We start from the raw sequence: 13520 nt of genomic DNA, 5'->3' as shown, positions 1-13520 counted from the left end.
GAGAGCTTTGCTCTCTCATTCACTATGGTATACTGAGTGCCATACATGCAGGTTGAAATGAACAAAAACATAGTATAAAAATAAGTTACAAATATTTATTGGATCGTATTATAAGGCAGGCACTAGACTAAGAGTTTATCACACATTTTTTTTTTTTTTTTTTTTTTTTGCATTTTTCTGAAGCTGGAAACAGGGAGAGACAGTCAGACAGACTCCCGCATGCGCCCGACCGGGATCCACCCGGCACGCCCACCAGGGGGCGACGCTCTGCCCACCAGGGGGCGATGCTCTGCCCATCCTGGGCATCGCCATGTTGCGACCCTCCTGGGTGTCGCCATGTTGCGACCAGAGCCACTCTAGCGCCTGGGGCAGAGGCCACAGAGCCATCCCCAGCGCCCGGGCCATCTTTGCTCCAATGGAGCCTTGGCTGCGGGAGGGGAAGAGAGAGACAGAGAGGAAGGCGCGGCGGAGGGGTGGAGAAGCAAATGGGCGCTTCTCCTATGTGCCCTGGCCGGGAATCGAACCTGGGTCCTCCGCACACTAGGCCGACGCTCTACCGCTGAGCCAACCGGCCAGGGCTATCACACATATTTTTTTTAATTTTCATATAAGGTGGTGACTATTGTTTGCCCCATTTCATGTCAGTTAAGGATTAAAAAGGTTAGTTGACCTACCCAAAGTCACATATACTACTAAGTGGAACAGCCTGGACTCCAGCTCAGGTCTGTCTACCTCCAGAGCCTTTGTTTTTCATCATCTTTATAAATTAAATGCTAGGGAAATGTACTATGTTATCACAGGGCACATTTCCGTGTATCTTTGTACCTTCTAGAAAGGATCTACCTTTCTGAAATGGTACTAGGAACACACACATTCTTACCCTTTTTCCTGATGCTAGGCCATTCACTGTATTGTTACTAGTCACTGTCACCAGGTCTCCCTGAGGCTTTTGCATATTTCTGTTGTAGGTTTTAGGCTTACTGTATTTTAGGTTGTCCATTTCCTAAACTACAGTTTATTAGGAAGAAGCCATTATCCTGTTGAATACTTGTGCCCAAGTTCTTCCAGAAGATGTCCTACTTTTTAAAAAATTGTGATATGATATACATAAATGTTACTATTTTAATAATTTTTAAGCATACATTTAAGTGTCGTAAATTATATTCAGTGTTGTATAATCATCACCACTATTTCTAGCACATTTTCATTATCCCAAATAGAAATAACTCTGACAAAAGTAGTGATCAACCATGGCTAGGAGTCCAGCCAGTCATCTATTTATTTGTTTGCTTGTTTATTTTAGGGGAAAGAGACATGAAGGGAGGGAAATGGAAAGCATCAACTTGTAGTTATGTCACTTTAGTTGTTCATTGATTGCTTCTCATACGTGCCTTGACTGGGTGCTCCAGCCAAGCCAGTGACCCCTTGCTTAAGCCAGCAACCTTAGGCTTTAAGTCAGCAACTTTGGGCTCAAGCTAGCGACCATGGAGTCACGTCTATGATCCCACGCTCAAGCTTGTGAGCCCACACTGAAGCCAGATGAGCGCACGCTCAAGCTTGTGACCTCAAGGCTTTGAACCTGGGTTCTCAGCATCTTGTGTTGATGCTCTATCCACTGCACCACCACCTGGTCAGGCTAGAGTTGTCTTTTAAAACACAAATCCAGTCTGACCAGGCGGTGGCGCAGTGGATAGAGCATGGGACTGGGATGTGGAGGACCCACATTCAAGACCCTGAGGTTGCCAGCTTGAGCGTGGGCTCATCTGGTTTGAGCAAAAGCTCACCAGTTGCCTGACCAGGCAGTGGCGCAGTGGATAGAGCGTCAGACTGGGATGCAGAGGACCCAGGTTCGAGACCCCAAGGTCACCAGCTTGAGTGCGGGCTCATCTGGCTTGAGCAGAAGTTCACCAGCTTGGACCCAAGGTTGCTGGCTCGAGCAAGGGGTTACTCAGTCTGCTGAAGGCCCATAGTCAAGGCACATATGAGAAAGCAATCAGTGAACAACTAAGGTGTCGCAACGAAAAACTGATGATTGATGCTTCCCATCTCTCTCCGTTCCTGTCTGTCCCTATCTATCCCTCTCTCTGACTCTATGTCTCTGTAAAAAAAAAAAAAAAAAAAAAAAAAAAAAAAAAAAAAAAAAAAAAATTAAAAATACAAATACTATAACAGAAGAAATCACATTGTGAACAGTTTACAACCTGAATCATGCTTTGTCCACTTAATGTTGTAATATGAGGGCTTTTTCCATGTCCTGTGTTTTTTCAACAATTCTTCTATTATTTTTTATTTTATTTTTTTTCTGAAGTTGGAAACGGGAGGCAGTCAAACAGACTCCCGCATGCGCCTGACTGGGATCCACCCAGCACGCCCACCAGGGGGTGATGCTCTGCCCATCTGGGGCCGCAATCAGAGCCATTCTAGCACCTGAGGCAGAGGCCACAGAGCCATCCTCAGTGCCCGGGAAAACCCTGCTCCAATGGAGCCTTGGCTGCAGGAGGGGAAGAGAGAGACAGAGAGGAAGGAGAGGGGGAGGGATGGAGAAGCAGATGGGCGCTTCTCCTGTGTGCCCTGGCCAGGAATCGAACCCGGGACTCCTGCACGCCAGGCCGATGCTCTACCACTGAGCTAACCGGCCAGGGCTTCTTCTATTATTTTTAATTGCTACAGAATGTATGTTTTAATTAATTTATTAAATTAAAAATTCAGCTGTTTGTTGGTTAGGCAGGCTGTTTTCAATTTCATTATTACAAATAATGCTACAATTAAATCTATGAACCTAACTCTTGTCTGCATTTTGGATTGTTGCCTCAAGATCTGGATCTGGATGTATGCGTTTCACCTTATATTTGCCAAGATTTTTATTTTATTTTATTTTATTTTGCAAAAGAGGGACAAGAAACAAGTAGGAAGGGAGAGAGATGAGAAGCATCAACCCATAGTTGCATCACTTTAATTGTTCATTGATTGCTTCTCAAACATACCTTGACCACGGGGCTCCAACCAAGCCAGTGACCCCTTGCTCAAGCCAGCAACCTGTGGGCTCATGCCAGCAACCATAGGGTCATGTCAATGATCCCACACTCACCCTAGGAACCCTGCACTCAAGCTGGTGAGCCGGCGCTCAAGCTAGCAACCTCAGACTTTTGAGCCTGGGTGCTCAATGTCCCAGGTCCATGCTCTATCACTGCACTACCACTTGGTCAGGCTCAAGATATTTTTAATGTAAACTATTCTAATTCCATAGGTGAAATTGGTATTTTACTTGTATTTAATAGAAATTATTTCTTACAAGTCTTAAAATTTTTATTATTGATTTAGAGAGAGAGGAAGGGAGAGAGATATAGCAACTTGCTGTTCCATTTATTTATGCATCTGTTGGTTGATTCTTGTATGTGCCCTGATTGGAGATCAAACCTGCAACCTTTGAGGGTTTGATCAGGATGATGCTCTATAACCAGCTGAGCTACCTGGAGAGGGCTATTTCTTCAAAGTCCTTATGCAGACAGCTAAGGCTGTTTAGTGGTGGATATTTGTTGGCCAAAGCACAAATATTCTATTTTCATTTTGTCAGTTTTATTTCCTACCCTCTTAGAATTATCATTGTTTTTATACGAATTCTGCTCAATGCCTGTCAGATTTGCAACTCAGAGAGGTTAAGTGGGGATCCAAAGTCACACAGCAAAGTGGTAGAACTGGAAATAATGTTTATTCTTCTTTATATAGAATTTTATAGTTCCCACGGCTACTCAAAACTGTTATTTCATTTGGCTTGACCTTCAAAATAACCTATAAATAGACAGGATAAATGTGTCCATTTCAAAGATAAAAGCTGAGAAATTATGTTGACTGTATAGCGTCTCACTTTTTTTTTAATATAACTTTCTTTAAATTTTTATTTATTGATTTTAGAGAGAGAAGGAGGAAGAGAGAGAGACAGGAACATCGATCCGTTCCTGTGTGTGCCCCGATCAGTGATCGAACCGGCAACCTTTTGCATACGGGACAGTGTTCTAACCGACCGAGCTATTTGGCGAGGGCCACATTTCTTAATTAGACAATTAAGACCATGCTGCCAAGACAGACTATAGATTGTCAGGGAAATCTGAACCAGAGCCCTTCCAATTGCCCAGTCATAGTTTCCCATGTGATGGTAGAGAAAATAAAACTCCCTCTGTGGTCTGCAAAAAGATGGAGAGATGGAGTAAATTAACCAAAGGCACACAGCTATTAAGTATAGAATTTTATTTTGAACACTCAGGCCATATCTCTCTGCTTTTTTTACTATATTCCCAGAAGAGGATTCCCACCAAGAAATTTTACCTTTTAGAGATGCAAATTTTGCCTTCACAAGATGCAGCATTTGGAGATTTCAAATTCTGCTCTGGATACTTGGTCAGGAAGATAAACAGTGTTCTTGGAACCATTAGACACCAGCCTTGCCAATATTCTCTTTCCAGGGACAGGAAGTTTTACTTAAGATAAATGATGCCAATAAAATATGAAAGAAACAAACAAATGTTGTCAGTCCCCATTCTTTTCCATTCCATCTTCCTTTTGAGTAGTTGCTTGGGAAAGTAGCTCTAATTAAACACAGAAGGGCTGATCGTTTTGCTGTTGTTTTTTCCCCCAACTCCTAAGTAATGTGGAATTTTTTTTATTTTTTATTTTTATTTTTTTAGTGTTTCAAGGTCTATATGACTTAAATTTAAGGTTTTAAAAAATGTTCTCAGCCCTGGATATGTTGTTCAGTTGGTTAGAGTGTTGTCCCAATAAGCCAAGATTGCAAGTTAGATCCCCAGTCAGGGCATATACAAGAATCAACCAATGCCTAACCAGGCAGAGGCACAGTGGATAAGCATTGACCTGGGATGGTAAAGTTCCAGGTTTGAGGCCTTGAGGTCATCGGCTTGAGAGCAGCTTGAGCATGGGATCGTTGGCTTAAGTGTGGGATCATCAACGTGATCCCAAGGTTGCTGGCTTGAAGCCCAGGGTCATTGAAATGATCCCACCTGGTGAGGGAGGGAGGGAGGGAGGGAGGGAGGGAGGGAGGGAGGGAGGGAGGAAGGAGAGAAAAGAAAATCCCACAGTCACTGGCTTGAGCCTCAAGGTCGCTGGCTTGAGCAAGGGGTCAATGGCTCAGCTGGAACCCCTTGGTCATGGCATGTATGTGGAGCAGTCAGTGAACAACTAAAGTGTCACAACTGTGAGTTGATGCTTCTCATCTTTCTCCCTTCCCCTCTCTCCCTCTCTTTCTCTTGCTAAAAAAAAAGAGTAGAACAGTGTTTCTCTCTCCCTTCCTCTCTCTCGCTCTCTAAAATCAATAAAAAAATTTAAATTATTAAACATTCTCTATAATGAATTGAAATAACAAAGGTACATAAAGTGAAAAGATCATTTTCCTTCCTTCTTATCCAGCTTCCAGAGGTAATCACTGTTAATAGTGTGGTGTGTGCCTTTCTGGACTTTGTTTCTGTATACATACATTCACATGCATATTTGAGTGTGTATTTTCCACACCCTTTTTTCTGAAATTTGCTTTCTTATATAACTTTTTTGTTTTTTGAGAGAGAGAGAGGGAGGAAGGGAAAGAGATAAGCAGCATCAACTCATAGTTGCAGCACTTCGGTTGTTCATTGATTGCTTCTCACACATGCTTTTTTTTTTTTTTTTTTTAATATTTTATTTATTGATTTTTTAGAGAGAGAGGAGTGAGAGAGAGAGGCAGAGAGAGAGAGAAAGGGGGAGGAGCAGGAAGCTTCAACTCCCATATGTGCCTTGACCAGGCAAGCCCAAGGTTTCGAACCGGCGACCTCAGTGTTCCAGGTCGACGCTTTATCCCACTGCGCCACCACAGGTCAGGCTCACACATGCTTTGATTGGGGAACTCCAACCAAGCCATTGACACCACGCTCAGGCCAAATGAGCCTGTGCTCAAGCCAGCAACCTCAGGGTTTCAAACCTGTGATCTCAGCGTTCCAGGTTGAGGCTCTATCGACTCTGCCACCTCTAGTCAGGCTCTTGTATAATGTTAGATCTTAGACATTTTTCTAATTGATGCATTTCGATTTTTTTTGTTGGTTTTTTTTTTGTGTGTGTGGCAGAGACAGAGAGAGTCAGAGAGAGAGGGACAGACAGGAAGGGAGAGAGATGAGAAACATCAATTCTTCATTGCAGCTCCTTAGTTGTTCATTGATTGATTTCTCATATGTGCCTTGACCGAGGGGCTACAGCAGACCGAGTGACCCCTTGCTTGAGCCAGCGACCTTGGGCTCAAGCTAGTGAGCCTTGCTCAAACCAGATGAGCCCGCGCTCAAGCTGGCGACCTTGGGGTCTCGAACCTGGGTCCTCCACATCCCAGTGTAATGCTCTATCCACTGCGCCACCGCCTGGTCAGGTCCATTTAGATTTGTTTTTAAAAGTTAATACAGTATTTCATCAAATTGCAGGGTAATAAGGTATATGCATCCATTTTTTTTTTTCAATTTTTCTTTTATATACTCAGTTTAAAAAACAATGTTTTGGCCCTGGCCGGTTGGCTCAGCGGTAGAATGTCGGCCTGGCGTGCGGGGAACCCGGGTTCAATTCCCGGCCAGGGCACATAGGAGAAGCGCCCATTTGCTTCTCCACCCCCCCACCCCCTCCTTCCTCTCTGTCTCTCTCTTTCCCTCCCGCAGCCAAGGCTCCATTGGAGCAAAGATGGCCCGGGCACTGGGGATGGCTCCTTGGCTTCTGCCCCACGCACTAGAGTGGCTCTGGTTGCGGCAGAGCGATGCCCCGGAGGGGCAGAGCATTGCCCCCTGGTGGGCAGAACCTCGCCCCTGGTAGGCGTGCCGGGTGGATCCCGGTCGGGCGCATGCGGGAGTCTGTCTGTCTCTCCCCGTTTCCAGCTTCAGAAAAATACAAAAAAAACCCCAAAAAACAATGTTTTGGCCCTGGCCGGTTTGCTCAGTGGTAGAGCGTCGGCCTGGCGTGCGGAAGTCCCAGGTTCGATTCCCGGCCAGGGCACAAAGAAGTGCCCATCTGCTTCTCCACCCCTCCCCCTCTCCTTCCTCTCTGTCTCTCTCTTCCCCTCCCGCAGCTGAGGCTCCATGGGAGCAAAAGATGGCCCGAGCGCTGGGGATGGCTCCTTGGCCTCTGCCCTAGGCGCTAGAGTGGCCCTGGTCGCGACAGAGCGACGCCCCGGATGGGCAGAGCGTCGCCCCCTGGTGGGCGTGCCGATGGATCCCGGTCGGGCGCATGCGGGAGTCTGTCTGACTGCCTCCCCGTTTCCAGCTTCAGAAAAATACAAAAAAAAACACACAAAAAAACCACAATGTTTTAAGCGAAGGATAATACATTCTGTTGGGTACATCTGGTTATAGGCCTGTGGCTAATGGCTTTGGGCAAACTAATCTCTGAGCCTCAGTTTCCTTATCTATAAAGTGAGGATAGAAATACCTTATGTAGTTGTGAGGATTAAAAAATCATTAATTTATCAAGCATTTGTTGAGGGCCTTCTGTGTACCAGGTAGTATTGACTAATAATATATTTTGATGGTATTCTATAATCTGGGAAGCCTTATGTAAGGAAGTTCACCATGAAAATAATCTAAAAAGAGATGCGTGCTGTTCTTTATCTTTTCCCTACTCACTTTAGCGATGTCTCTGAGTCTCTGCTTGATAAGTGCCTCTATACCAATCACTCTCCTAACCCTGACATCTTGATACGGACTTCTGGGGAAGTGAGGCTCAGCGACTTCCTGCTCTGGCAGGTAGGTAGTTTCTAACCACTGTTCTGTTTGTGCCAGCTGAAAACTGCAATTACATACAAGCAATGGATTAGAGGGGCTCATCCCCACTCCCAGCCATGCCAGCATCTGAGAAACTTGTGGGGGAAGGGACCTAAAATCTAGAGATATGTCTCTAGGCTGTGCGTGGTAACATTTCCTGTCCCTTCTCACCTATTCCTGGCTATGGGAACCTATGTGGTTCTTGCTCTCTAAAGTTGCTGGAGGAAAAAATATCAAGGCTATCCAGCTATGGTGGAAACTTCACCTATGCCCTTGTTCAAGGAACTGGACTTCTTTCTTTTGGTCCTGAGTATAATCTACTGACCTGGTAACCTGCCAGGCACCCCAGCCCCTATGGGTGCTAGAACCTTGCTTTGCAGTTACTAGTCTCTGTCCTTCAGAATAAAGGCTGTATCTATGCAAGCACAGTCCACAAGGGATATAAACTAAATGCAGACTCTTTCTTCAGGGCCATTGTCTCTCAGCTGAGTTCCCCCAGTATAGGTAGTCTCCAAAAAAGCTCATAGTCAAGTAAGTTTGTCTTTGAAAGTCTCTATTGCCTGGCCCATGGTGGTGCAGTGGATAGAGCATTGACTTGGAGCACTGAGGTCATGGGTTCAAAACCCTGGGTTTGTCTGGTCAAGCAATCAGTCAATGAATAGCTGAAGTGAAGCAACTATGAGTTGATACTTCTTGCTCTCCATCTCTTTCTCCTTTCTCTGTAAAATCAATACATTTTTTTGGTTTGGTTTTGTTTTTTGGAGAGAAGCAGGGAAAGAGACAGGAACAAACATCAGGCTGCTCTTGTATGTGCCCTGACTAGGGAATCAAGTCAGCAACCTCGGTACTCTGGGATGATGTTCCAGCCAACTGAGCTATCTGGCCAGGGCTTAATTTTTATTGATTTTTAGAGAGACAGAGAGGAAGGGAGAGAGGGGCAGGGGAAGGGAAACATTCATTTGTTGTTCCACTCAGTAGTGAATTCCTTGGTTACTTTCCATGTGTGCCCGGACCAGGATTGAAAAGTCTTTGGGCCTGACCAGGCGGTTGTGGCGCAGTGGATAGAGCATCAGACTGGGATGCGGAAAACCCAGGTTCAAGACCCCGAGGTCGCCAGCTTGAGCGTGCTCATCTGGTTTGAGCAAAAAACTCACCAGCTTGAGCCCAAGCTCGCTGGCTCGAGCAAGGGGTTACTCGGTCTGCTGAAGGCCCACGGTCAAGGTACATAATGAGAAAACAATCAATGAATAACTAAGGTGTTGCAACGTGCAACAAAAAACTAATGATTGATGCTTCTCATCTCTCCATTCCTGTCTGTCTGTCCCTGTCTATCCCTCTCTCTGACTCTCTCTCTGTAAAAAAAAAAAAAAAAAGTCTTTGGAAAAGAAAAGAAAGAAAGAAAGAAAATATCATCTGTTAACTTGGCCTTTGGGTACAAATGACCTGGGAAAGTCTTTGTTCAAGAAGAGGCTGGATGGAAACTCAGGTTGGAAGCAATTCATACAATAAAGTTCTAGAAATTTTAATAGACCTTGGTCTCAAAAGTGAACTAACAAGCCTGACCAGTGGTGGTGCAGTGGATAAAGCATTGACTTGAGATGCTGAGGTCCCAGGTGCAAAAACCTGAGGTTGCTCGCTTAAGCACAGGCTTGCCAGCTTGAGTGCAGCATCATCAACATGATCCCAAGCTAGCTGGTTCGAAGCCCAAGGTGGCTGGCTTGAGCCCCCTCAGTCAAGGCGCACATGAGAAGTAATCAGTGAACAACTAAAGTGACACAACTACTAGTTGATGCTCCTCATTTCTCTCCCTTCCTGTTTCTTCCTCTCTCTCTCAAAAAAAGTGAAATAAGTTTTAGCTACCGAAGATACTTTCAGTATTTGGCTATGTTGAAAGAAGTATAATGTGCAGCTTATGGTTCTGTGGCCTACTCTGCTGGTCAGATCATGTCTAGAAAGTTTATTTCTGGGCACTGAGTTTTAAGAGGCTACTTGGTAAACTATAGGACTTATCAGAAGAGGCCAACCTGGATGGCAAGGAATCTGGAACTAGGGTAGTGATCTGGAAAAGGGAAGAACACAGTGACAGTTTTTTCCCTTGGGAAAAAAAGATTGAGTTCCTGCTTTGTACTGGGACTATCACAGTGACCAAGTCTAGAAATAATTCCTACTGTCTTAAAATGTATCGTTTTTTGGAGCAACTGATAACAGTTGGCTCTAATCTAGCCTTCAAATATTTGAAAAAATGTCACTTTGAAGAAGTAACAAACTTGTTCCAGAGAAAAGACCTGAGACTATGATAGAAGTTCCAGGGACAGTGACATTGGTTTAGCTAGCAAGCAGGCTATCCCACAACTAAAGTTATGCCCCTTGGGGTACTGAATTCCTTCATCACCCCTAAAGGTACCCAGCAGTGGCTGTTATCTCACATCAGTGATTATTATTAAAAGTTCTGTGTTCTGATTGCTTTATGTACATTAACATTTAAATTTTCAGAGTACTGCCTGACCTGTGGTAGCACAGTGGATAAAGCATTGACTCAGAATGCTGAGGTCAGCAGTTCAAAACCCTGGGCTTGCCTGGTGAAGGCACATATGAGAAGCAACTACTATGAGTAGACACTTCCTGCTTCTCCTCCCTCTTTCTCTCTCTCTTCTCTATCTACAAATCAATAAATAAAATTTAGAGAAAAAAATAAATTTTCAGAGTACTTTAAAACTAGGTATTTTTATTACCCAGTTTTACAGTTGAGGAAACTGAAGCCCAGAGAGGTTAAGTAACTTGCCTCAAGTCAAATATATGGTAAATGGGGGAGCCAGAATTCAAAGTCATGCAGTCCCCAGAGCCCATGCTCTCAACCACTGTGCCACATTCTGCTACTTAAAAATAACAGTGGCAGGCAGCTACCATTTGTTCATTGCTGACTTTTATCAGACAGTGTGTCTCCCAGATGACCTCTAGGGGCCAAGAGCCAATAACATAATACAGATGTTGTTTCATAGTCCTAAATTTGGCTCTTAGAAAAATCCTGGTGTAAATGTTGGTCTAGTCTTGTTTTAGTTCTGCCTTGCTACAGGCAGGTGATCTAACTGCCTCATATGACCCCACCCCCCTATTAGTGAGTGAATTAGAGCTGGTGGCAGCAGCTGCAGCTCAGGATGCCTATGCGATCTCATCTCTGGGCTTCTGGGTCCTGCTCAGCCTGCTCTGTCTTTGGAATCCTGCCCAGGGATGTGTCCAGCAACTTGTTACTAAACTAAACTCTCTTCCTCCTCCCCTTTCCCAGACTTCCCACTCCTGCTTGGTGTTCCAGCCCATTCTGTGGCCAGAATATATGTTTTGGAACCTCTGTGAAGCCATCTTGCAGTTCCAGATGAACCATAGCATGCTTCAGGTTAGTTTCAGGTAAACCATAACATTCATTAGGTCTGGTTCTAGATGAACCATAGCATGCATCAGGGCTGGCCTGACCAGATGGGATGGGAGAAAAGGTGAGCATTGATTGACCATATATATATACACACCAGACACTTTGTAATAAGCATGTTAATAATGACAATAGTAGCTATCACTTACTATATATTTACTGTGTGTCAGGCACTGTGAATATTTTATATATACTATCTCATTTAATGCTTCCAAGAACCCAGTGAGGTAGGTATTATGAACCTCACTTGTGGAAATGAACAAATCCAAATTACTTAACTAAGGACACAACCAATAAGAGACAGAACCAGGATTCAAGTTACAAGTCTTTCATCTCTTTACTACAGAAACCCAGGAGAGGCTTCTCAGAGAGCTTGGCCACTATTGCCTGAAGGTATTAACTTTGATCACCAGATCTTGAAATAGGTTTCATTAGGAGGCAGAGTCCTCTGCATCTGATTAGGACTCTTAATAATAATGGCGGTGTGTGTGGTGGTGGCAGCTAACATATTGAAGGTCTACTAAAGCACTTAGGTGTTTTCTTGTAAGTTTTCTTATTTATCCCTTCTCAAGAAGCCACTTTAGTGGAGACACCAAGGGAACTTCCTCCCACCATGTGACCTAGGCCAAGTCCATTCCTGCATCCTGCCTCAGCCTCTAGTGTCGTGTCTAAGGTGAGAAAGCTGGAGCAGATGGCCCTTAGGATCTCCCCTGACTCCATCACCTTAACAGTGATTCACTCATTCCTGGCAAACAGGGGCCAAGCTCTGTCTTGGCTGCAGCCTCCTTGAGCAGCACTCAGTCCAAGGCTGCCATTTGGAAGGAAGCCTGAGCTTCATGGAGTAATTCTAACCAGCTCTGTACTTCCTCCTGGTGTGGCTGGGTGGCCCCATCCTTTCTGTCCTGCCAGAACACAGAACACCTATTTAGCCTTAGCAAGAATAGCTAACTGTTAATAGGCCAGCACCAGGTTAGACATACATTATCCCATTTTCCCTCAAACCTCCCCATTTTGTGGATTAAGAATAAGGCTTAGACCGAAGCACCTGATCTAGCTCCCAGCTTATGTAATTAGTTTGGCTCAAATAAACTCTTTTTTTTATTTTATAGAGACAGAGTCAGAGAGAGGGATAGACAGACAGGAACGGAGAGATGAGAAGCATCAATCATTAGTTTTTCATTGCACGTTGCGACTTCTTAGTTGTTCATTGATTGCTTCCTCATATGTGCCTTGACCGTGGGCCTTCAGCAGACTGAGTAACCCCTTGCTGGAGCCAGCGACCCTGGGTCCAAGCTGGTGAGCTTTTTGCTCAAACCAGATGAGCCCACGCTCAAGCTGGCGACCTCAGGGTCTCGAACCTGGGTCCTTCCACATCCCAGTCCAACGCTCTATCCACTACACCACCACCTGGTCAAATAAACTCTTATTTAAAAAAAAAAGAATTAGGCTAGAGAGGTGAGAGTTCCTTTGGACAGGAACTTCTTGAACCCTACTGCTCCAGGAGGACTCACTCTGGCCTGATCAAGCTCTTCAATCAATTTCATGTGTCTTTGCCCATTATTCCTATTACTTATATTCTCCCCCATCCCCATATACCTCACCTTTATCCAGTTCCTCCCCATTAGTTAAATCCCAGCTCAAGTATTGCCTGTCCATGAGTTTTCACTGCTCCTTGACATTCATAGCCATAATTTTTCTCTCCTCTGGGTTGTATGGCCCTTTTGCCTCATTCTACCTTATATTATGGGACTTTGTATAAAGATCCTAATCAGTCTGTAAGCACACAGGTTACTTAGACTGTATCCTGAATCTCCACATCCCCAGTAAGGTCCTTCGCATAGGACCCAAGAATCCTCCTAACCAAGGCAACTTCTCAAGCCCATTTTAGTCTTAATAGCTCCATGTGTGAGCTCATTATCATAGCAGAAGAGTACCCTTGAATGCCAACAGGGGAATATTCCAGAATTTTCATTTATGCAGTAAACCTTAATTGCTGAGAGGTCTTAGCAGTCACTTCCCTATTTTCAACTTTTATGTCTGTCACCAACAGAAAGTATCTTACTAGCTCTGTTGCAAGTGTCAAGTGCTTGTGGTTTTTTTAAAGATCCTTTAACATATTCCTTAAAGGGATAAAGACAGAGCAATCCAGGTGTTTACAGGCTGAGTAGAACAGAGACATGTACACAAACACTGTAACACAAGGTGGAATTATGTGGTAAGGGTCATCAGGGTATAGGGTGCCAACTTGGCAGCAAAGCAGTTTCTTGCACATGCGATGGGTTTGGCAGGAGGTGCTCTGGTGCAAAGGCTTTGTGGCCAGTTCG

The 13520-nt window shown here is 44.5% G+C and overlaps 1 protein-coding gene across 3 annotated transcripts in view; it reads left to right on the top strand.

Moving 5' to 3' along the window:
* DHDDS (dehydrodolichyl diphosphate synthase subunit) overlaps positions 1–13520 on the top strand; it is a 35100-nt gene that overhangs the window by 18333 nt on the left and 3247 nt on the right. For 2 of the 3 annotated variants that reach the window (XM_066270017.1, XM_066270018.1), the window contains exons 7-8: positions 7640–7754; positions 11056–11163. In XM_066270017.1, coding sequence (XP_066126114.1) covers positions 7640–7754; positions 11056–11163 — 223 coding nt within the window. Of the gene's footprint in view, positions 1–7639; positions 7755–11055; positions 11175–13520 lie in introns of all 3 variants that reach the window. The other variant, XM_066270019.1, reaches the window with a different exon arrangement.

Source organism: Saccopteryx bilineata, chromosome 3 (assembly GCF_036850765.1).
Source record: "Saccopteryx bilineata isolate mSacBil1 chromosome 3, mSacBil1_pri_phased_curated, whole genome shotgun sequence".
NCBI lineage: Eukaryota > Metazoa > Chordata > Mammalia > Chiroptera > Emballonuridae > Saccopteryx > Saccopteryx bilineata.
This window is presented reverse-complemented; position numbering and strand designations above follow the sequence as displayed.